The 24,587-nt window shown below is 37.6% G+C and overlaps 1 protein-coding gene across 3 annotated transcripts in view; it reads right to left on the bottom strand.

Moving 5' to 3' along the window:
- MRPL1 (mitochondrial ribosomal protein L1) overlaps positions 1-24,587 on the bottom strand; it is a 177,586-nt gene that overhangs the window by 64,967 nt on the left and 88,032 nt on the right. For all 3 annotated transcript variants that reach the window (XM_078367007.1, XM_002745705.7, XM_008993109.5), the window contains 3 exons: positions 23,271-23,342; positions 17,954-18,065; positions 1,242-1,348 (listed from right to left, as the gene is read on the bottom strand). In XM_078367007.1, coding sequence (XP_078223133.1) covers positions 1,242-1,348; positions 17,954-18,065; positions 23,271-23,342 — 291 coding nt within the window. The remainder of the gene's footprint in view (positions 1-1,241; positions 1,349-17,953; positions 18,066-23,270; positions 23,343-24,587) is intronic.

A 24,587-nucleotide genomic window follows, 5' to 3' on the forward strand; every position in this document is an offset into this window, starting at 1 on the left:
CAGCCAGCTTTTTCTTTACTTTCTGTTCTGTTTTGTTTGAGACAGGGTCTCACTCTATAACCATGGTGATCCCAGGAATCACCTCACCCTCCCAAGTAGCTAAACTACAGGTACATGCTACCATGCTCAGCTAATTTTTTTGTATTTTTTATAGAGATGGGGTTTTGCCATGTTGCCCAGGCTGTGTCTCTCAGCTTTTCTATATTTCTGATGACCTGCAGCGGACACAGCATAATAAGCATGGATCACTAGCTACTGGCTATAATGCAGAACTCCCCTAAAGAGTAAGATGGGAGGGCAAAGAGAAAGAATAATTGCTATCCAAATAATTCCAGTCATGAGGCAAGATGGTATAAGGATAAAGAGCCTGGACCCAAGGAAATTGCCAAGGTTCAAATGCTTATCTGCCTCACAGTAGTTGTGAGATCTTGCAAAACTTATTTAACTTCTCTGTGTTTTCATGCCTTCATCTATAAGATAGGGGTGATCATTTTACCTCTCATACAGCTAACAATTAAAAGACAGAATACATAAAAATTGTTTAGAGTAGCACCTGTTTAAATTTTGCTATCAATTTATCAATTATTGTTATTCCCATAGTAAATAAGAAAAAAATTACATTATGTTTCCTAGGCACTTTAGAGATTCCTTAGCAAAAATAACTTTAATGTTTCTCATGACAATATATTTAAAAACACAGTCCTAGAAATGTGGCATATCTATATTAGTGTCCTAAAAATGGCTTTGGAAACTGATTTCCAGCATCTTCTAAAAGCAAACAATTTAAAAAACATTAGCAGAGAAAATTGGACGTAATTCATTAAAATAAAGTAAATTACTCAATTCCACTAAAGTAGAATTGAACATCTACTATGTGTTCAGCATTATGCAATCTTGATTAAAGGGCATACAAAATCTAGACGTGTTCTCAATAAGCTTAAAATATAATACATAAATACAAATACAAAAACACAAAAATGTATACATAAAAGATAATACAGCAAAGTACAAGTAAATGTGAGAGTAGCACATAACTCTGGAAGAAATTCTCAAGAACCATTAAAATATATGAGTTTATTTACAGAATAAATAAAGCATCTGTGTGTATGTTTAGTGCCATTCTTAATGTGAGTGCCAAAAACAAGTTCAAATGACTGGTATTTTATATTATAAATTATTAAGGAATTACCTGAACAACAACAAGAAAAGAAGGTTATTTGATAATTTTCATTGTAACTTACTGTTGCTATTCTGGTCTGGAGGAAGTTCTCCCTTTCTTCATCTACCTTAATTTCAAGTCCATTTTTAAAAAATTCCAGCATTTTGGGGATGTCACGGCCAATGGAATCTAGTTAGAAAAAGTAAAACCCACAATTATCACTCCAAATAAGTAGTAAAAATTACTGAATAAAAGAAACACATATCTCACATGAAGATACAGCAAATAAGTTGTGGCAGACAGACTTTAGTTGCAAAGAGCTCTATTTCCTGGCATTCATGCTCTTGTGTGATCTCCTCCCATTGAGTGTGAATAAAACTTGCAACCTGCTTCACACCAAGACACAGAATGATCATGTGTACACAATTACATTATACAAAGCTATAATGATTGTCTTGGAGAAGACTCTCTTCCTTACTGGCTTTGAAAAAACAAGCTGCAATGCTATCAACTGCCATACAGAGAGGGCCACAGGACAATAAGCTGATAGAGGTCTCAAGCGAACAGCCAGCAAGAAACTGAAGCCCTGTGTCCAGTACCCTACAGGAACTGAATTCTGCCAAGTGTGTAAGTCTGGAAGCAAACCTATCACCCATCGAGTCTCAGATGAAATCACTTCTCTGGCCAACACTTTGACTGGAGCTTTGTGAGACGTTCAGCAGAAAACTCAACTAAGCTACACATACAGTCCTGACACACAGAAATGGTGAGATAATAAATGTGTGTTGTTTCAAGCAACTGTTTGTGGTAATGTTGCTGTACCATTATGGATAATACATAAGTATATGCAATAATGATATATGGCATATCTTAAAAACAAAGATGACATATTAACATAAAATCTATAAAATAATCCATGGCAAAAGATAACAATGGTTGGGTGCAATGGCTCATGCCTGTAATCCCAGTGCTTTGGGAGGCCAAGGTGGGCAGATCACCTGAGGTCAGGAGTTCAAGACGAGCCTGGCCAACACGGTGAAACCCCGTCTCTACTAAAAATACAAAAATCAGCTGGGCGTGGTGGTGCACACCTGTAATCCCAGCTACTTGGGAGGCTGAGGCAAGAGCATCACTTGAAGCCAGGAGGCAGAGATTGCAGTGAGCTGAGATCATGCCACTGTACTCCAGCCTGGGCAGCAGAGTGAGACTATGTGGAAAAAAAAAAAAAAAGACAGTACAGTCTTAAATCATTTAGGAACCTTTTATCCACCATACATAAGTGGAAAAAAAAATACTAGAAAGCAGAAACATTTAGCAGTGGAAACAGTATCAAAGGGAATGATACAGTCTGGAGATAGCTCATTCTTACACAAATGGTTATAAAAAGTGGCTTGAGGACGGGTATGGTGGCTCATGCTTGTTAACACCAGCATTTTGGGAAATCAAGGCGGGTGGATCACTTGAGGTCAGGAGTTCAAGACTAGCCTGGACAACATGGCAAAACCTGGTCTACTAAAAATAGAAAAATTACTTAGGCATGGTGGCAGGCACCTGTAATCCCTTTAGAAAAGAAAAGAAAAAAGAAAGGAAAAGCTACTCAAGAGGCTGAGGCAGGAGAATTGCTTGAACCTGGGAGACAGAGGTTGCAGTGAGCCAAGACCAAGCCACTGCACTCCAGCCTGGGTGACAGGGTGAGACTCTGTCTCAAAAAAAGAGAGAAAGAAAAAGAAAGAAGGAAAGAGAGAGAGAAAGAAAGAGAGAGAGAGAGAGAGAAAGAAGAAAAAAGAGAAGAAAAGAAAGAGAAAGAGAGAAGGAGAGAAAGAGAGAAAGCAAGCAAGCAAGCAAGCAAGCAAAGCAAGAGGCATGGTGGCTCATGCCTGTAATCCCAGCACTTTGGGAGGCACAGGAGGGCAGATTACTTGAGGTTGGGTGCTCAAGACAATGGCCAACATGGTGAAACCCCATCTCTACTAAAAATACAGAAACTAGCTGGGTGTGATAATGCATGCCTGTAATCCCAGCTACTTGGGAGGTTGAGGCAGAAGGATAGCTTGAACCCAGGAGGCAGAGGTTGTAGTGAGCCAAGATCATGCCACTCCACTACAGCCTGGGAGAGAGAGCTAGACTCCATCAAAAAAAAAAAAAAAGAAAAAGAAAGAAAGAAAAGAGAAAGGAAAAGGGAAGGGGAAGGGGAAGGAAGGGAAAGGAAAGGAAAAGGAAGGGGAAGGAAAGCGGAAGAAACTGGCATGAGAAAATAATTAAAGATTGAAATAATTTATTGCATTCTAATGTCACCTTGTCCTCCATTAGGGTAGAGAAAGGGATGCAACTAAATATACTAAGGAGAAAAAATGGAATCAGGATAAAAATTAAAAATCTTCAAAGGATCAAACATGAGACTACAAAAATAAACTATTACTCTCCTAAGACTTAGTCATTATCATTTTAACACAAATTTAATAAACAAAAATATGGTGTATTTCACTATGCTGTAACTTAACTTGAAAACTTAATTCCAGGAACAGAAAAATGTGAATTATTTAAAGGGTAAGAAATACAATGAAGACTGTGCCATTGAAGAGACACCACTCCCACCATGCTCAAGCAAGTCTTCCCTAGATGAGTCAATGTGAGGAACTCATTACAGGGAGAGCACTGCATACCCTCAGCTTACATTATTCCTAGGATTAGCTGAGGAGTTGTTCAGTTGGCTCAGGAGCACTACAGCTATAAGTAAAAGCAACGACCCATGGGCAGTTTACAATCTAATTAGGAGATAATGGATATACAAATGAATAATTACTAAAGGAAACATAAAGCTTTTTCAGCATCACAGTTTGATGTAACTGAGTACTAAACAGTATGACAAAATTGTATACTAGTAAACAGTAAGATACCAATATTGGTATATAAAAAACAAATACCTGGTCAAACCATCTATATCTCTATTTAAATTTCTTAATTTTTTTTAAAGTTTGTTTTCATAAGAACCGTACCTTGTACATATTAAAAGCTCAAAAATTATTTAGTGACTGACCTAAATCTAAGCCCACAACACTTCCTGCCTTCCTGTCACTAAGGGTGAACTGTCTATGCCCCTAACAAAGGCTATTCGTCTTCATTTATGTGCTCAACCTCACTTCTACTCATCCCTAAAAGGATACTTCTCCTCCCTTCTTTCCTCTATTACCCTAGATAATCTTAATTAGCTTATAAACTTGCTACAAAATCTCCCTTTTCGAAATAAAATAAACAAGTCTCCTATGTTGCCTTCCAGTTACCACTCAACATTCTTCTTAAGAATGTAAGTTCTAAAAAAAAAAAAACTCATCCCTACTTCCTCTCCTTTTATTTACTTATACCTACTTCAGTAACCTTCACACTGGCAAATGCAATAACCTTTTGCATTCAGTAACACTGAACCTATTAGCAGCAGTTCACAGAGTAATCTGTCCGCTTCCTATAGCATCTTGACTTGTCCTCTGAAACAAGATTCTCACTGACTATTTCATCTCATTTTAAGGGCTGAGCCACCCACCCTCAGTTGCTTTCCAAAGGCTGAACTACCTCAGGAATCAATCATCTGACTTCTCTTATCCTATCCATGCATACCTCCCTAACGGATCTCATGCAGACACATGGCTTTAAAAACCATCTATCCACTGATAATTGCTAAATTTATATCTCTAGCCGCAATCTCTCTCATGATTTCCAACCACCAACTTGATATCTCCACCTAGATGCAGGCAAGTTATTAGTAAGTAGTCAAATTGACAAATGTCTCCTGAAAGAAAAAGGACGTCATAATTTTGATCCTGATGATGTAATGGTAATGAAGAGAGAAAGAACAGGACTCAAGAAGAAAAGAGAAATCGTTCTGCATTAAAACATACTGAAGTGTAATCCCAGCACTTTGGGAGGCTGATGTAGGTGGATCACCTGAAGTCAGGAGTTCGAGACCAGCCTGGCCAACACAGTGAAACCCCATCTCTACTAAAAATACAAAAAAATTAGCTGGGCGTGGTGGCAAGCACCTATCATCCCAGCTACTTAGGAGGCTGAGCATTGCTTGAACCCAGGAGGTGGAGGCTGCAGTGAGCCAAGATTGCACCATTGCACTCCAGCCTGGGTAACAAGACTGAAACTCTTTCTTAAAAACAAAAAATGCTGAAGTGAAGGTCTGATGGAATATCAAAAAATGTATATATTTGTATAGTTAGAAAAAGGTGATAGAATGAAGATTTGTATAGTTAGAAAAAAGTGATAGACTGAAGATGATGTAGACTTTAGTTTTTAAGATAGTTCCATCCTAAAACAAACACAAATAAAACTTCCTTCCTTTGACCTTATATACTCATCTAATTTGCATTTCCTCAATAACCAAGATGTTAAGTACTAATTCACCTGTTTAAAGGCCAATTACATATATTCTTTTTTTTTTTTTGAGATGGAGTCTCATTCTGTTGCCCAGGCTGAAGTGCAATGGCACAATCTGGACTCACAGCAACCTCCGCCTCCTGGGTTCAAGCAATTCTCCTGCCTCAGCTTCCTGAATAGCTGAGATTACAGGCACACACCACTGCATCCAGCTAATGTTTGTATTTTTAGTAGAGACAGGGTTTCACCATGCTGGCCAGCTGGTCTTGAACTCCTGACCTCAGGTGATCCACCTGTCTCAGCCTCCCAAAGTGCTGGGATTACAGGCATGAGCCACTGTGTCTGACCACATATATTCTTCTGTACAATGTCTACTCAACTCTTTTGCCCCCTTTAAAAAAAAAATTAGGTTGGCAGTCTTACTGAGGTATGACTTCTTTATATATTATGGATACAGGTTCTTGGTCAAAGCTATGTGTGGCAAATATTTTCCCCTAATCTGTGACTTGCCTTTTCATTTTCTTAGGGGTATCCATTCACGAGCAAAATTTTTTCATTTTGATGAAGTCCAAATCAGCAATTTTTTCTTCTATAGCTCATGCTTTTTGTGCCCTAAGAAACATTTACTTAATCCAAGACCATGAATATTTTCTCCTAGAAATTTTTCTTCTAGAATTTCATGACTTTATCTTTTACATTTAGGTTTATGATCCATTTTGGATTATTTTCTGTGTTATGTGAGGAAAAGAATTATCCAGTTATTTCAACACAATTCATTGAAAAAGTATTCTATTTCCACATAACCTTGATACCTTTGCTGAAAATCAGTTGATCATATAAGTTTAGGTTCATTTCTGAACCCTCAATGTTTGATCCATAGTCATTTATCCTTTACACTATACCACACTGTCTTGATTACTGTAGCTCTATGGTAAAGTCTTTTTTTGTTTTTGTTTTTGTTTTTTTTTGAGACAGAGTTTCGCTCTTGTTACCCAGGCTGGAGTGCAATGGCACAATCTCGGCTCACCGCAGCCTCCACCTCCTGGGTTCAGGCAATTCTCCTGCCTCAGCATCCTGAGTAGCTGGGATTACAGGCATGTACCACCATGCCCAGCTAATGTTTTGTATTTTTAGTAGAGACGGGGTTTCACCATGTTGACCAGGATGGTCTCGATCTCTTGACCTCGTGATCCACCCGCCTCGGCCTCCCAAAGTGCTGGGATTACAGGCGTGAGCCACCATGCCCGGCCTATGGTAAAGTCTTACATCTCAAACTGTGTTCTTCCTTTGAAAAATCATTTTCTAATTTCTTTTTTTTTTGAGACAGAGTCTCACTTCATCATGCAGGCTAATGGTGTGGTGTGATTTCAGCTCACTGCAACTTCTGCCTCAAGGGTTCAAATGATCCTGCTGCCTCAGCCTCCCAAGTAGCTAGGATCACAAGCATGCATCACCACACCCAGCTAATTTTTGCCCTTTTAGTAGAGACAGGGTTTCACCATGTTGGCCAGGCTGGTCTCGAACTCCCAACCTCAAGTGATTCCCCCACCTTAGCCTCCCATAGTGCTGGGACTACAGGCGTGAACCAGCACGCCCGGCCAATTTTTTTTTAAAACATTTGAGACACGGTCTTCCTTTGTCACAGGTTGGACTGCAGTGACACAACCTCAGCTCTCTGCAGCCTAAATCTCCTAGGCTCAAGCAGTCCTCCTACCTTGGCCTCCCAAGTAGCTGGGACTCCAGGCACATGCCACCACATACAGTTGATTTTAAGTAGAGATTTGGTTTTGCTATTTTGCCCAGGCTGGTCTTGAATTCCTGAGCTCATGAAATCCTCCCATCTCAGCCTCCCAAAGTGCTGGGATTACAGGCGTGAGCCTGACACTGTGCCCAGCCTAAAATCATTTTTTCCATTCTAGGTTCTCTGCATTTCTATTTAAATAAAAGAATACGCTTGCCAACTTTTTCTTTTTAAGCTTTCTGGGAGTTTCGTTGGGATTGCATTAAATCTACAGAAAAATAAGTTTGTCTTAATAATATGCTTTCCAACACCACTATGGTATATCCCTCTATTTATTTGGGTATTCCTTAAACTTTCAGCAACACTTACCAGTTTTCTATGAATAGGTCTTGCACAACTTCTGTTAAATTTCCTCTTAAATATTTTTATTTATTTATGTTCACATAAATGGAACTGTTTTATACATTTCAGTTTGATTATAGGTTGGTTACATATAGAAATACCGTTGATTTTCATACCTGGACCTTGTATCCTATAAGCTCATTAAATTCACTAATTAGAATTCACTTACTAAAATAGCTTCGTATTAACTGGGAATAAAAACAGATTTATTTCTTCCTTTCCCATATTTACGTCCTCTATTTCACTGACCTCCAGTACAACGTTGAACATAAGTGCTGACAGCAGAGAGCCTTGTTCCTGATCTTAGGGAAAAAGCATTCCTTCTCAATGATCTCATTATTAAGAATGTTGCTTTTTCAGAGATGTGCTGTGTGAAGTTGAGGAATTTCACTTACATTTCTAGTATTCTGAGAGCCATTATTGCCAAAATACTTTCTCTGCATCTACTGAAATGATCTTAAGGTTTTCATCTTTTATTCTATTAACATGGTATATAATATTGACATTCAGATATTAAGCCAATTTTGAATTCCTGGAATAAATGTCATTGGTTAAGGTGTATTAATCTTTATTTTTATATACATACATATTGCTGGATTCAACTTAATATTTTGTTAACAGTATTTTTTGCATCTATGCTCATGGAGGAATAATCCTGTAGTTTTCTTGCAATGTCCTTGTCTACCTTTGTGTTATCAAGGTAATCCCGAGCTCATAAAAAAAGTTGGTTTTTTACTTACTATTTTCTAAAAGAGGTTGTGAAAAATTGGTATTATTTCTTCCTTAAAATGTTGGGAGTTAGGTGGGCCTGGACTTTTCATGAGGGAACTTATACATTATTAATTCAACTTCTTTCCTTTAGACAGATCTATTCAGATTTTCTATGCCTTCCAGAGACTTTTGATAATTTGGTCTTTCAAGGAATTTGTCATTTAATATAAATATATAAATTGTCAAATTTATTTGCATAAATTTATTCATAATATTCCTTCATTGTAATTTAATATTCATGGGATATGTATTCACGTCACCTCTTTCATTCCTGATATTAATAATCTGTGCCTTCTCCCATGTTTTTTTTTTTGAGATGGAGCCTCACGCTATCACCCAGGCTGGAGCGCAGTGGCTCAACCTTGGTTCATTGCATCCTCCACCTCCCAGGTTCAAGTGATTTTCCTGCCTCAGGCTCCCAAGTAGCTGGGACTACAGGCGCATGTCACCATGCCCAGCTAATTCTTTGTATTTTTAGTAGAGATGGGTTTCACCGTGTTAGCCAGGATGATCTCGATCTCCTTACCTTGTGATCCACCCACCTTGGCTCCCAAAGTGCTGGGATTACAGGCGTAAGCCACCATGCCCAGCCCTTCTTTCCCTACTTTTGATCAGGAATGACTTGTGTATCTTCCCTTTAAAAAAAAAAAAATCAGTCCTGCTAAAGTTTTATCAACTTTATTGATCTTTTTTAAGAACCAGTTTTGCTTTCATTGCTATTGCTTTTTTTCTATTTCAATGACTTCCACTATGTTCTTCATTATTTTCTTCCTTGTACTTACTTTTGGTTTAATTTGCTTTTTTTTTCTAGGTTTATATGATAAAAATCTAAGAACAATGATTTTAACGCATTCTTTTCTAACTCAGTGGTTTTTTTTTTTTTTTTTGAGAAAAGGGGTCTCACTGTGTTGCCCTGGCTAGAGTACAGTGGCTATGCACAGGCATAATCATAGTACACTGCTACCCTGAAGTCCTAGCCACAAGGGATCCTCAGTCTCCCAACTAGCTGGAATGACAGGCACATGCCACTGTGCTCAGCTAATTTAGCCTTTAACACTGTAAATTTCCTTCTAAGTACTGCCTCAGCTGCATCCCACAAGTTTTGACATGTTGTGTTTCCAATATCATTCCATTTAAGACATTTTTTGATTTTTCTTTGATCAATGAGTTATTTAGTAGTGGGTTTTTTTCATTTTAATGCATTTGGAGATTTTTCATGGTTACTGATTTCTAATTTAACTCAGTTGCAATTACAACACATATGTGTGTGACTTCAATTCTTTTACAATCACAAATTTAAGACTTAATAAAGACTTGCCTTATAACTCAGCAAATGGCCTACCCTGGTGAATGTTCAACACCAAACAACATTTGCTGTTGTTGGGTGTTTTATAGATATCAGCTAGGCCAAGATAACTAAGAGTGTTCTTGAAATCTTTCATATCCTTACTGATTTTCGGTCTACACATTCTATCAGTTACTGAGAAGAATACTAAAATCTCCAACTGTACTTGATGATTAGTTTATTTCTCCTTTCAATTCTGTCAGTTATTGCTTCATGTATTTTGAAGCTTTAAGATGAGTATGTCTTATAAGAATATCCATCTTTTTCTCTAACAATAATCCTTGTCTTAAAGTCTACTTTGTCTAATATTAATATAGAATCCAACACTCTAATGTTTACAGTTTTTATGGTATATCTTTATCCACCATTTTACTTTCAGCCTATTTGTGTGTTTGAATATAATGTGTATGTCCTGTAGACAGCATATAGTTGGGTTGTTTTTAAAATCTTATAATCTCTGCCTTTTGGAGTGTATAGCCCATTTCCAATTATCATAATTATTCATATGGCTGAATTTAGCTCTTTATTTTGATATGTGTTTTCTATTTGTTTCATCTTACTTGTTCTTTGGTTCCTCCTTTACAGACTTATTTTTCTTTCAACAAAAAAATTTTAGCATATCGTTTTTATTCCCCTATTTATAGTTTTAAGTTATATTTGTTTGTGTGTGTACGCTTTACTTGCTCTAGGGAGTACAATGTGCATATTTACCACAACCTACTTCATATTAATACTGTTAATACTTCATGTTAATACACAATAAAGTTGCACCAGCTTATCTACCTCCTTGACCCTTCACCATGTAATATTATTGTCATACCCAAACCTGCTTTACTTCTTGTGTAATTATATTTAAAATAATATTTACTAGGCTACTAAAGACCAAAATTAGGAAATCATTCTAGATTCCTCCCTCTCCCTTACCTACTACATTTTATCAATAACTGCTGTTAATTCTAATTCTTAATATCCAACAACATTCTTCCTCATCTGTCTTCACTGTCACTACCAGACTCTTTCCTTCTTCAGCTTTTACCTGGATTACTGCAATCACCTCCTCCCAGTCTCTCCTCATATGGCTACCCTACCATTTATATAGTTCTCACAGTACTCATTCTGATAAGCAAATCTTATGTCATTCTTCTGAGCAAAAGGTTTCAATGGCTCCTATTTGCAAAGAGGATAAAATCTAATCTCCATGGTATAGCACACAAAGTCCGCCGTGACCTGGCCCACTGTCTGTCACTGTCTAACTCCACTGATCACCAGTATCTGATAACATTTATATAACAAATGATAGAAAGCTGCTTATAATTTCCTGAACACTACTGGCTCTCTCATACTTTATAAGGCCATTTCCTCTGTCTGATGCATGTTAGGAAAGCAAATGTCTATTCATGCCTAACCTCTTAAATGCAATCTTCTTTATATAATCTCATTCTACAAAGCAGTCCCTCATTCCTCTATATGCTTTGTACATTTTCTACCAACACACTTTTTGCATTTTGGTGCAGCAGTTTGCTCTCATCTCTCTCCCCTCAGTGTTTATCTTCTTAAAGACAAAATATCTTTTTACTTTATTTTTCAATCCTCAGTACTAAGTGTAGTACCTGGCACATAGTAGGCACTCCGATAATCATCTGCTTATTCAACAAATAAGTTATGAAGCTAATATATAAATACATGAAAAAGAGTAACTTCTAAGTAATTGTGGAGAATGACTAGCTACTTTAAGCATGATAGGGAGCTAATAACAATCACAGTGGCCCACACATTGTATGTTATGTACCCAGCTTGTGCTAAGCTCTTCATACATTATCACAAAAACATTATGAGATAGGTGTTATAATGAAACTCATTTTTTAGATGAATAAAGACACAAAATGTTAAAAAGTTTGCTCAAGGTCACAGTAAGTGATAAAGTCAAGACAAAGAGGGATCTATGCTAACCACTGTTCTACTCTGCTCTTCAATACAACCAAATATTAAATCATCAATGCTATTTCTAGGGCTTTGCTATCCCTTACTGCTATGTAACTGCTTTCCTCTTTCTCTGCTTTCACTTTTCTCCATGTTTTTAGGCGCTTCTATCTTTTTCTTCATTTTCTTTCCTCCTTTCACTTTCTTTTCCTTTAATTCTCTACTTAATTTCCATAATGAACACAGCCAATACTAAACTATATGATCAAGTATTTCCTCCTATCCAAAGAAAACAAAGAAATAGTGAAAAAAGAGGTGAGATAGGATTGCATATGTTACCTCCTGAAAGAAGTTTCAAGAAACAGAGAAAAAAAAAGAACAAACCTTTGAATATGGCATAAGAAAAACCTGTGATAATCAAGAGCAATATTTTAGCTAAATTATGGAAGAAAAAACTGTAAGGAAGATTAAGGCTTAGTAAGAAAATGAAACCAATTGCTGAAGCCCATTATTTGAAACACTTAATATAAAACAACAGAAAAAAACTAAGATCACAGCTGGGAAAGATAGTTGATCAAATGAAAGTGGGGGGGGCGGTTGTGATTTGCTTTTTGTTTGTTTAACTAAAAACATCTGAGCATAAGTGGCCAGGCACAGTAGCTCATGCCTATAATCCTAGCACTTTGGGAGGCCACAGCAGGCAGATAACTTAGGCTCAGGAGTTCCCAGACCAGCCTGGCCAACAATGGCAAAATCCCATCTGTACTGGAAATACAAAATATATATATATATATATATATATATATATATATATATATATTAGCCAGGTGTGGTGGCACACCCCTGTAGTTCCAGCTACTCTGGTGGCTGAGGCAGGAGAATCACTTGAACCCAGGAGGAAGAGGTTGCAGTGAGCCAAGATTGTACCTCTGCACTCCAGCTTGGGTAACAGAGTAAGACTCTGTCTCAAAAAAAGAAAAAAAAAAAAAAAAATCAAAGCATAAGTAACTGTTAAAGTTAAACCAGTTTGTCTACTGCAGAAAACAAAACTATCAGTTTTATGACGGCAAGAACTTTGTCTGCCTTGTTCACTGCTATCACACCCAAGGCTTGGCACACAGTAGATACTCAACTACTATAAATACAATTATTCTAATTTTAAAAATCTATACATTGTATATAGTCCAAGCAGAGCACAGTGGCTCACACATGTAATCCCAGCACTTTGGGAGGATGAGGCAGACAGATCATTTGAGGTCAGGAGATTGAGACCAGCCTAGCCAACATGGTGAAACTCCCTTTCTACTAAAAATACAATAAAAATTAGCTGGGCATGGTGGCAAGCACCTGTAATCTCAGCTACTCAGGAGAATGAGGCAGGAGAATTGTGTGAACCTGGGAGGCAAGGCTGCAGTGAGCCGAGATTGCACTATTGCACTCCAGCCTGGGTGACAAAGTGAAACTCCATCTCAAAAAAAAAAAGAAAAAAAAATTCTATAGTCCATTTTTAAGTCAATTCTATATTTTCTACCAACTAAATGAATGCTGCATTAAACATTTATTCATTCATTCAAATATTCGTAGAGTACATACTATTTTCCAGGTACTATATTCTAGGCAATGGGAATGTAGCAATGGACAAAACAAAACCATCCTTGCTTTAATGAGCGGAACTGAACACCATTCAAAAAAAAAAGATATAAAAACATAAAAGTGATATTTACTGATAATAGGAAGTGGGAATAATATTCAAATGAGATGATATTCAAATAAGAAAGTGAGCAAGGCAAGTAAGCAAAGAGCACCGCAGACCCATGCAACAGTAAGTCCAAAGACCTGAGGAGGGACAGCACTTAGTGTATATGAGGAAGAGCAAGGAGGCCACCAAGGTTGAAGTATAAAGGAAGCAAAGGAAAGCATAACAGAACCATAATAGATCCACAATTCATCTACAACAATTGTAACAGAACCTAATCATCAACGGACTCTTTCACATATGGATAGGTTTTTCTTTTCGTTTTGAAAAGGAGTCTTGCTCTGTCGCCCAGACTGGCGTGCAGTGGCACAATCTCAGCTCACTGCAACCCCTGCCTCCCAGGTTCAAGTGATTCTCCTGCCTCAGCCTCCCGAGTAACTGGGACTACAGGCACACGCTACCATGCCCAACTGATTTTTTCGTATTTTTAGTAGAGACGTGGTTTCAACATATTGGCCAGGCTGGTCTTGAACTCCTGACCTTGTGATCCACCCGCCTCTGCCTCCCAAAGTGCTGGGATTACAGACGTGAACCACCATGCCCAGCCAGAGAGTTTTTAAACTAATATGTGAAGTAGTAGAAATTTAGAAAAACTTCAGATTCATTATCTTGCAAAAATTCTCTGTTTTGGTATTTTTCATCAGATAATCAAAGACTGCTGATTGTTCCAATAATGCAAACAATATCCTGATGTAGAAGGTATTATTCTATGAGTTAAAAATACTTCACATTACATTTCAGTAACTTTAGTATCCATGAGTCTCATGTATGATACAACACCAACTTCCTTACAGAAAGCAGTATCCTGCTCAGTAGATCTGAATATTTTTTGGACAAGTCTGCTGGGATATCCTTTGGACAGGACTTCGAGTGGAGCACTAGTGTTCAATTCTAAGAAGTTAGAAATTAAGAAGAATACATATTAGTGTAATTCTAATTTTCTAATCATGTCCCTTTCTCTCTTACCTGTCAATAATTTAGTATAGTATAAAAGAACTCAACTGTTCCCATATATGCCACAATACCTATCACAAGTAAATATGCTTAAAAAAATCTGATTTCATTAAGTCAAGATCTTTTTTGGCCAGGCATGGTGGCTCACACCTGTAATCCCAACACTTTGGGAGACCAAGCACTTTAGGAGGCTAAGGCGGGCAGATCACCTGAGGTCAGAGTTCCAGACCAGCCTGGCTAATGTGGCGAAACCCTGTCTCTACTAAAAATACAAAAATTAGCCAGGTATGGTACCATGCACCTGTAATCCCAGCTACTTGGAAAGCTGAGGCAGGAGAATCACTTGAACCTAGGAGGCAGAGGTGGCAGGCAGCAAGCTGAGATTGTGCCACTGCACCCCAGGTCTGGGCAACAGAGGGAGACTCTGTCTCAAAACAAAAAAAAAGATATTTTTAACACTAGTGTTTTGATTTCTAAATGCTAATTTATAAATAAGATTAGAATTTTTAAATAAGTTTTAATTAACAAAACATATCTATATTAGAGATGAAAGAATTTCAGAGGTCACTTATATTGAGGAGGAAGCCACAAGATAAGCAAAATGAAACCAAATTTCTTCCAAGGAATTTTAAAAAGCAGGTTTTCATTTTTTTAATAAAACAAAAAAGAAATATTGAAAATACAAGCCAGATGTGCATTTGAGAAATAAAGAACTTGCCTACAGTTATGTAAGCAATTAAAATGAATAAAACTGCAGCATTAAACATGCTGCAAAATGTACACACACCCACTCCCATTAGTAAAACAAGAAATGGGAAACTAATGAGCTCAGCTGCAGGAGCTTGTTTGTTTTTTAATTTTTTCCACTTGCTCAAAATGTAATTTCTGTTTTACCCTAAAGATTTCTATTGGATATAGGGGGAATCAAACGGTCTTAAACAAGAATCTGAATGGGCTTTGAAAATGCATAATAGAAGCTTCAATTGTTCTAATGCACATTTGATGTATTCTGTTTAACATTTTTGACAGGTTAATCATTTGTCTTCATGTTTTAAGAACACAAATGTTTTGCCAGTGCTGTTAAACAGATAGTGTTGGGGTGAAAAGAAGGTGTCAGAGAAGGAAAAAGGTCCATCTGTTTTCTCAAGGTGTCTAAGCAAATAGGAGGGGAAAACATACTTAGGTAATTGACCATGATATGTGAAGTTGTAATTCATTATGAAAGGGGAAATAAAGTAAAGCTCACTAATAAAAAGAAACATTTTATTAGAAAACTCATTATCTGGAATAAAGAAATAAGTTATTTGAAAACTAAAAAACAAACAAAAAAAGAAGCTAAAAGGGTTATACACAGAATGCCTAAAGTAGCAAAGGTGACAAAATAAATGTCTCTTAAAAATCAGTTCACCATGCAAAGCAAGGAGCTAGATGAATACGACTATATTAGTATTCATTTTTGGTTTTGACTATACTTAGTACTGTTTGTTTTGCTCTGAGTTGAGTTTGAATTTAAGAACAAAAAAAATTATGAGAAATATTTTCATCATATTCAACTGCAATTCTGGTTTAATTTTAAAAAAATATGTTCAGTTTTAGGTCTTACTTAAGAAAGAATATAAATTAGATTCCCTAATAACAAGCATTGCTGTAAGGGAAACCCCTAATAAAAAGTGTCACATATCAGTCCGAAATCTAACAAATATTTGTGACAATGCATGCTATCAAAAATAATCAAACAAGGCCAGGTGTGGTGGCTAAAGCCCGTAATCCCAGCACTTTGGGAAGCTGAGGCGGGTGGATCATGAGGTCTGGAGTTCGAGACCAGCTTGGCCAAGACGGTGAAACCCTGTCTCTACTAAAAACACAAAAATTACCTAGGCGTGGTGGCAGATGCCTGTCATTTCAGCTGCTCAGGAGGCTGAGGCAGAGAACTGCTTGAACCCAGGAAGCGAAGGTTGCAGTGAGCTGAGATCACACCACTGCACTTCAGACTGGGTAAAAGAACAAGACTCTGTCTCAAAAAAATAATAAATAAATAAATAAATAATCAAACAAACAATAATACAACAGAAGAGCTGGGGAGTCCATTTGAATTTACAGGTCATGATCTAGAATTCAGACAACTGTTAATGGCTAGGATACATAAAAATTTTAGCAGAACCTTTTAGCACAACTAGTTAAAATTTGAAGACAAATCTACTAAAACAATTTAAAAATATTTGTTCTGTTTATACTATAAAATTTTATTTGAAATAATAATATACCAGACATCCAGCACTACCTAAAACAAACTGTATCAGCTAGTGAACTTGTTTTTCCTCACAAATGCACTCTATTTCCATTAATGATGGCACTATTTTAAGACTCTAGTCTTTAACAAAAAAACCTCAGTATCATTTGACTCTTTCTTTTCTCCCCTCAACCTGTTCATTCCTAATTAATTGCTAAGTCTTAATATCTTTTAACATTTATGCACTTCACTCCAGTCTCATTATGAAGACCTTAGCTTAAACATTACATTTATTAGTCTCTTGCCATTGCACTCTACTGGTTTCCCTGACTCTAGTTTCAATTCTCTTAAAACCTCTTGCCAGATTAAAGCCCTAAAGAACAGATTATGTCACTCCCATCTCAAAAAATTCTAAGGGAATCCTGCTGAATACAGAATACAGATGTTCATGCTCATTAGCCCATCATTCAAAGTTCTTCTCAATATGGCATCAATCTACCTTTCCAACATCATTTCCCATTATTCTCTTCGATTTCAATGTAGGGGTATCATTCCCCACAGTCAAAGAGAGCTAATTGGTATTTCTTGCACATGGCCTATAATTTCTGACATACTTTAGTGTCTATGCTTAATTCCTTCTACTTAAAATATTATTCTCCTCAATTGATCCATCCTACTGTTACCTCCTTTATGTTTAAATGTCACTTCTTTTATGATGCCTTCCCTGATTCCCCACCTACATGTAAACTCTGCCTCCACTGAACACCTCTAGCACTTTGTGAATTTATTATATCATACCTCACACTTTATAGCATGGTTCCTTATCTAGTGACCTTAACTTTCTTATTGGATGTCTTAGGGAAAAAAATATCCATAGGGGACAATTTCTTAAGAGAAATTATCTCCAGAGCCATGCACATGGTCAACATTTATGTATGTTGAACACTTTTAAATAATGAGCACACATACTATATTTATAAATAGGGATAAAAGCCAATAAAACAGTATGATGATAATATACTGAGTAGGTAATACATTCCACTAATTGGGAGCTAGACTACAATCTAAATTTTTAAAACTGGTATTATAAACTAACTAGGTTTTCAAATCATATTAGATTACCAGTATTAATGCCAAAGGGGGAAAAAATCAAATCTATATGTTCTCATAACTCAAACTCAAATATCAGGACACACTATTTATTCTACATACATATATGTAACAACTTTGTTTTCTAACTATGCAAAGTTCACAAGAAAGTTGTTGACAGTATATCGAAATAATAGGAATTCTCTTACTTTGAGAAACCTTTGGAAATCTTTTATTCAGTTTCTTCCTCAATTGACTAAGTTCAGGCATTATTTCTGGAACAGCTACATAAAAGTCGACAACAATTTCATCATCCAAAATCTGAAAAAAGAAAAAGAAGAGTGACCTTAGATGACATGAAAAGCTTTATCATTCTGAAAGAGTACAATGCAGTAATTTCCTTTATAATTCAGAAAATAGATATTAAACACAAGGATCTCTTCTTCAAACACAAGGATCATACAAATACACTTGCAATTATAAAAACCATCAGAGGCAAAACATATTCCTTTACTTTAAAAACAGCCACATCAATTAAAAAAAGCTTAATGGTTTTAATTCTTCATTGGGGTTGTTAGGCAAAAGTATTACAAGTTAGAATACAGCAATGAATGTGTACAAAGTTAAATTCATATATTTATTAAAACTGAAGAAACCTACAAAAGCTGAAAATTTTGCAATATATCACATGTAAAATTAATAACCACTAACTGCCAAACTCACCAGCAACCACTAGCTCCCTAAATTTAGAGCATCAGAGAACTGAATTTATAATTATTTTCACAAAGAACTGAAACTAAAATTTTCCTTACCACTGATAACTAATAAAAGAAGAGGGGCTGATCAAAGACAAGTTCATTTATAGTTTATTATCCAGATTCTATATCCATTCTCAGAACAAAGGAATTAATATTCAATTTTTAGAAAATATTTTTATTAATGCAGGCAAACACCCAGAATAACTAATATACTGCTACAATATACTCCACTTAAAAACTCCACTTAATATACCCCACTTAAACATACAATATACTCCACTTAAACTCCACACCTCCATCCCAGCATTTTAGGAGGCCAAGGCAGGAGAATCAATTGAGCTCAAGAATTTGAAATTAGCTTGGGCAACAAGGCAATACCCCATCTCTACAAAAAATACATTAGCCAGGCATGGCGGCACACACCTATAGTCCCAGGTAACCAGGAGACTGAGGTGGGAGGATTGCTTTAAGTGAGGAAGGCAGAGGTTGCAGTGGACTGAGATCGTGCCACTGCACTCCAATCTGGTCACCAAAAAAAAAAAAGTTACTTGATTATAAAATGAAGCAACTTTTTAGAATGATACTGCCTGAGCAACAAATATTTTATCAATGAATTCTCTTTGTATGAAATCTTACCACAATACGCCACTCAAAGCCTTGATTTGGGGGTACATGGTTAATTAAAAACTTGAATTCTAACAAAATTATGCAATGACTATGGAATTTTATCCTTCTGTTACTATTCTTCGTACAAATTCTTTAGTCCTTAAATAACATACTCTCCTCTCCTTAAAAACAACTTACATTAAATGGGCACTTCTCATGTGCCAAACATTCTGCTAAATAGTTAAAATAATTTAGAACATATAGTCTTCATGACAACCTTGAGTCGGTACCAGTATTGACTACACATTCCAGATAAAAAAACTGAGGGCTCAGGGAAGATAAGTCAATCTGTACCTAAGAAGGCAGAGCTAAAATTGAATTATAGGCAGTGTGGGTCCAGAACCAGGGCTCTCATCACTGGAAATAGGAAAGCAGAGGCAATTTCAAAATGTCAAAGAACTGTATGTGAGATTTCTATTCCAAGACTTTCGAATCCTAATTCTATGACATGTTCCTTTAAATTAAAATTGTACTTGGAAGTTATGCTATAAATAATCTTCAGATTGTATCTTGTAATAATAAACTGTGGCTGGAAATCATGCTCTTAGAGACAAGTAAAAATATGAAGTTACGTTAAAATCTCTCAGAACCAGGTATATCTGTAATGTTTCAAAACAAAGTAAAATAAATTTAATAAATGAATGTGTTATCTAAGAAATGACTAAGTAAATGTATCCTACTTTGCATTTTATAAGAGCTAAATAAAATGATAAACTAATTTAAAAATACAGGAATGTATAAAAATTGCAGCCATAATACTATTTACAAAACTATACTGAATTTACTTCATAACCTGAATACCTTCTAAAAATAACATGGACTAGCTTTAAAAGACATCATGGGGTAACTTGCCAACTTATCCTGGTTATAATGCCTTACATAGGTGGCATGCTCCCTCTAATAACAGATCCTCTTTTGGGGCCCTAAAAAGAAATTCTGTACCTGTTAATATTTTCTATACTACAGAATTTTTAAATGTCTTTGGCCTTCTTATTTGGGTTACTTTAAAAAATATGTTTCATTTACTGAACTTACAGCTTCACATTTCTGCTATATTACCATTTATTTTTTGAAAGTAACTTCTTGCTTAACATTTAAGAACCAGAGGCCAGTCATGGTGGCTCAGCCAGGAGCAGTGGCTCACACCTTAATCCCAACACTTTGGGAGGCCAAGGTGGGCAGATCACTTGAGGCTAGGAGTTCGAGATCAGCCTGGCAAACATGGCAAAACCCGGTCTCTACTAAAAATACAAATATTAGCTGGGCATGGTGGCAGGCACCTATAATCCCAGCTACTAGGGAGACTGAGGCAGAAGAATCACTAGAACCCAGGAGACGGAGGTTGCAGTGAGCTGAGATAGTGCCACTGCACTCCAGCATGGGTAACAGAACAAGACTCTGTCTCAAAAAAAAAATCAAAAAAAAAAAAAAAAAAAAAAAGAACCACAGGATAACTTTTCTGCTTGCAAGAAGAAAACAGAAAGCTGTACACAAACTCAAGATTCGTTATCTAATTCCAGAAACCCAGCTCTATTCAAATTTCCAAACATTTGTGATTATTTTTAATAATTAAAAAAGTTTTAATAACATTTTAATTAAAATTAATAATACATCAGAAGGAACTGGATGGCACTCTCTTTGGCCTAGAACCTGTATGAAAGCATACTCTTCCTACTTTCCACTAGTTCTATTCCCAAAAATCATACTGAAGACTCTCTTTAAGAATCCAGAATCCTCACCAAATTTAGAATACTTTTAGGGGAGGGAAAAAAACAAACTACAAGCACTGCTCTATATCTCAAAGGATGGGCCCAGTTAAAAGTTCCCCAAATGAAAATTAGAATATGGGACAAAGAATAAATTTTTAAGTCACTGTTTCCTGTCTCCTTCCTCCTCCCCACCAAAAATTCCATAACATAAATTATTTTATTTAGAAGAGGAACTTTTAGAGAGAACACTAAGAAAATCTTTTGTGAAATAACTCCACGCCTCTTCTTTCTACCTCTTAAAAAGGAGAAAAAGCCAGGAGCAGTGGCTCACGCCTGTAAACCCAGCACTTTGGGAGGCTGAGGTGGGCGAATCATGAGGTCAGGAGTTCAAGACCAGCCTACCCAACATGGTGAAACCCTGTCTCTACTAAAAATACAGCATGGTGGCACATGCCTGTAATCCCAGCTACTCAGGAGGCTGAGGCAGAAGAATCGCTTGAACCCGGGAGGCGGAGGTTGCAGTGAGCCAAGATCAAGTCACTGCACTCCAGCCTATGCGACAGAGTGAGACTCTGTCTCAAAAAAAGAAAAAAAAAAGGTTTTAATTTTCAAAGAGGCTCCCCAAGCTCTGTTATTTTCTTATTTATTTTACTTCTTCATATTTTGGAGACAGAGTCTCACTCTGTTGCCCAGGCTGGAGTGCAGGGGTGATCTAGGCTCACTACAAACTCCACCTCCTGGGTTCAAGCAATTCTCCTGTCTTAGCCTCCCAAGCAGGTGGGATTACAGGCACGCGCCATCATGCCTGGCTAATTTCTGTATCTTTAGTAGAGGTGGGGTTTCGCCATGTTGGCCAGGCTGTTCTCAAACTCCTGGCCTCAAGTGATCTGCCCACCTCAGCCTCCCAAAGTACTGGGATTACAGGCATGAGCCACTGCATCCAGCCAAGCTTTGCTACTTTCTAAAGGCAGGCTACATAATCATTTGTTGCTACCATACTGAGCCTATGCCACTCTGAAAGGATTGGGAGCTAAAAGTTAAGAGGAACCAAAAGCACCAATATTATAGAGGGCAGATATCATACTTTATAATCTACTAAGTGAATTATACTTTCACTCCAAAAAACAAACCAAATATTTGATCTTCAAACATGAGTAGAGGGGTTCATGGGAAGCCATGAAATCCATGTGATCTTTTGGATTTCATTTTAAATCTTACATTCAAAACCAGAGTCACATTGCCCCCTTTCCTATCCATAACACTCTCATAGACAAAAAAGAAGCAAGCAAAAAGTAGTAGCAATAATAATAATCACGATATAAGTCAAGTATAATCAATATCAGACTGTCTGAGGTTGGGTGTGGTGGCTCCTACCTGTAATCTCAGTACTTCGGGAGGTCAAGGCAGGAGGATTGCTTGATGCCAAGAGTTCCAGACTAGACTGGGCAACAAGTGAGAACCCCATCTCTACAAAAAGTTAACCGAGTGCAGTGGCATGCACCTTTAGTCCCAGCTACTCAGGAGGCTAAGGCAGGAGGACTATTTGAGCTCAGGAGCTCAAGGCTGCAGTAAGCCATAATGGCACCACCATATTCTAGTCTGGGCAACAGACAAGGACCTTGTCTTGAAAACACACACACCAAGGCCTGGGGGATTGGGGAATAAGGGAGGAATACCTCAGGGGCTGGGGTGGGGTGGGTGAGCGGGGATTGGATAGGGATAGCACTAGGAGAAACATCCAATGTAGATGGCGGGGTGATAAATGCAGCAAACCATAACCATGGCACGTGTATACCTATGCAACAAACCTGCACGATCTGCACATGTATATACTTAAAGAATAATAAAAAGAAAAAAGAAAAGAAAACACACACTGGCCGAGCACGGTGGCTCATGACCGTAATCCCAGCACTTTGGGAGGCCAAGGTGGGCGGGTCACGAGGTCAAGAGTTCGAGACCAGCCTGGCCAATATGGTGAAACCTCATCTCTACTAAAAAGACAAAAATTAGCCAGGCGTGTTGGTGCATGCCTGTAGTCTCAGCTACTCAGGAGGCTGAGGCAGGAGAATCACTTGAACCCATGAGTCAGAGGTTGCAGTGAGCTGAGATCAAGCCACTGCACTCCAGCCTAGGCGACAGAGCAAGACTCCGTCTCAAAACACACACACACACACACAATAAACTCACACACACACACAAAACAGACTGTCTGGATAGTTCTCTCCTAGCTTGATTTTGAAACTGAAGAAAGTTGGAAAATGTTTCCCTGTTCTTAAAAAGCCCCACTATTGTAAGATACAAGCCTAGTGTTCCACATATAATAAATAAATCACTGATTGGCAAAAATGACAGAATCATCTCTCTATCTAATGAACATGAAAACAACACTGTACCTTCTGTATCAGATTAGTACCTCCTGCAAATGCAGCTCCATTTTCTTCTGCTATTTCGACCTCTGATGCATTCTACCAAAACACAATAGTTTGAACATCAATCTTTAATTTTAAATATATTCAGTCTGCTTTGAAGTATGTTGTCAGAAATAATATCACAGTTCAAAGCACAGATTGTAGCTTTTAACTGAAAATGCTCTGGGCACAGTGGCTCACACTGGTAATCCCAGAAGTCTGGGTGGTTCCCCTGAGGTCAGGAGTTCGAGACTAGCCTGGCCAACATTGCAAAACTCTTTCTCTACTAAAAATACAAAAGTTGGCTAGATGTGGTGGCACACATCTGCAGTCCTAGCTACTTAGGAGGCTAAGGCAGGAGAATCACTTGTACCCAGGAGGTGGAGGATGCAGTAAGCTGAGATCATGCCACTGCACTCCAACCTGGGTGGCAGAGAGAGACTCCATCTCAAAAAAAAAGAGAAAATGCTGCTGGGTGCAGTGGCTCACACCTGTAATCCCAGCACTTTGGGAGGTCAAAGCAGGCAGATCACCTGAGGACTGGAGTTTGAGACCAGCCTGACCAACACGGAGAAACCCCGTCTCTACTAAAAATACAAAATTAGCCAGGCATAATGGTGCATGCCTGTAATCCCAGCTGCTCGGGAGGCTGAGGCAAGAGAATTGCTTGAACCCAAGAGGTGGAGGTTTCGGCAAGCTGTGATGGGACCATTGCACTTTAGCCTGGGCAACAAGAGCAAAACTCCATCTCAAAAAAAAAAAAAGAAAAAGAAAAGAAATGCAATCCCAACACTTTGGGAGGCTGAGTCAAGAGAATTGCTTGAAGCCAGGAGTTCCAGACCAGCCTGGACAAATAAGACACCCATCTCTACAAAAAAAAAAAAAAAAATCTTAAAAATTAGCCTGCCATAGTGGCTAGCACCAATAGTTCCAGTTACTCAGTAGGCTGAGGCAAGAGAATTGCTGAGCCCAGGAGTCTGAGGCTATAGTGACTGTGCATCACTTCCAGCCTGGACAACGGGGCAAGACTCTGTCTTAAAAAGAACTGAATGCATCAATTTTCAATTAAATCCATCAGGGCTATTACAATCAGAACAATTATAGTTTGTGGATGATTAAAAAAGAAATTCGAAACACATTATAAACAAACATTTATAAATAGACAACACTTTTATAAAAGCTAGATGCTTTTTAAATTGTGGTTTCTTACTGGGCGCAGTGGCTCACGCCTGTAATCCCAGCACTTTGGGAGGCCAAGGCAGGTGGATCACAAGGTCACAAGTTCAAGACCAGCCTGACCAA

This window comes from Callithrix jacchus, chromosome 3, assembly GCF_049354715.1.
Source record: "Callithrix jacchus isolate 240 chromosome 3, calJac240_pri, whole genome shotgun sequence".
Classification (NCBI taxonomy): Eukaryota; Metazoa; Chordata; class Mammalia; order Primates; family Cebidae; genus Callithrix; species Callithrix jacchus.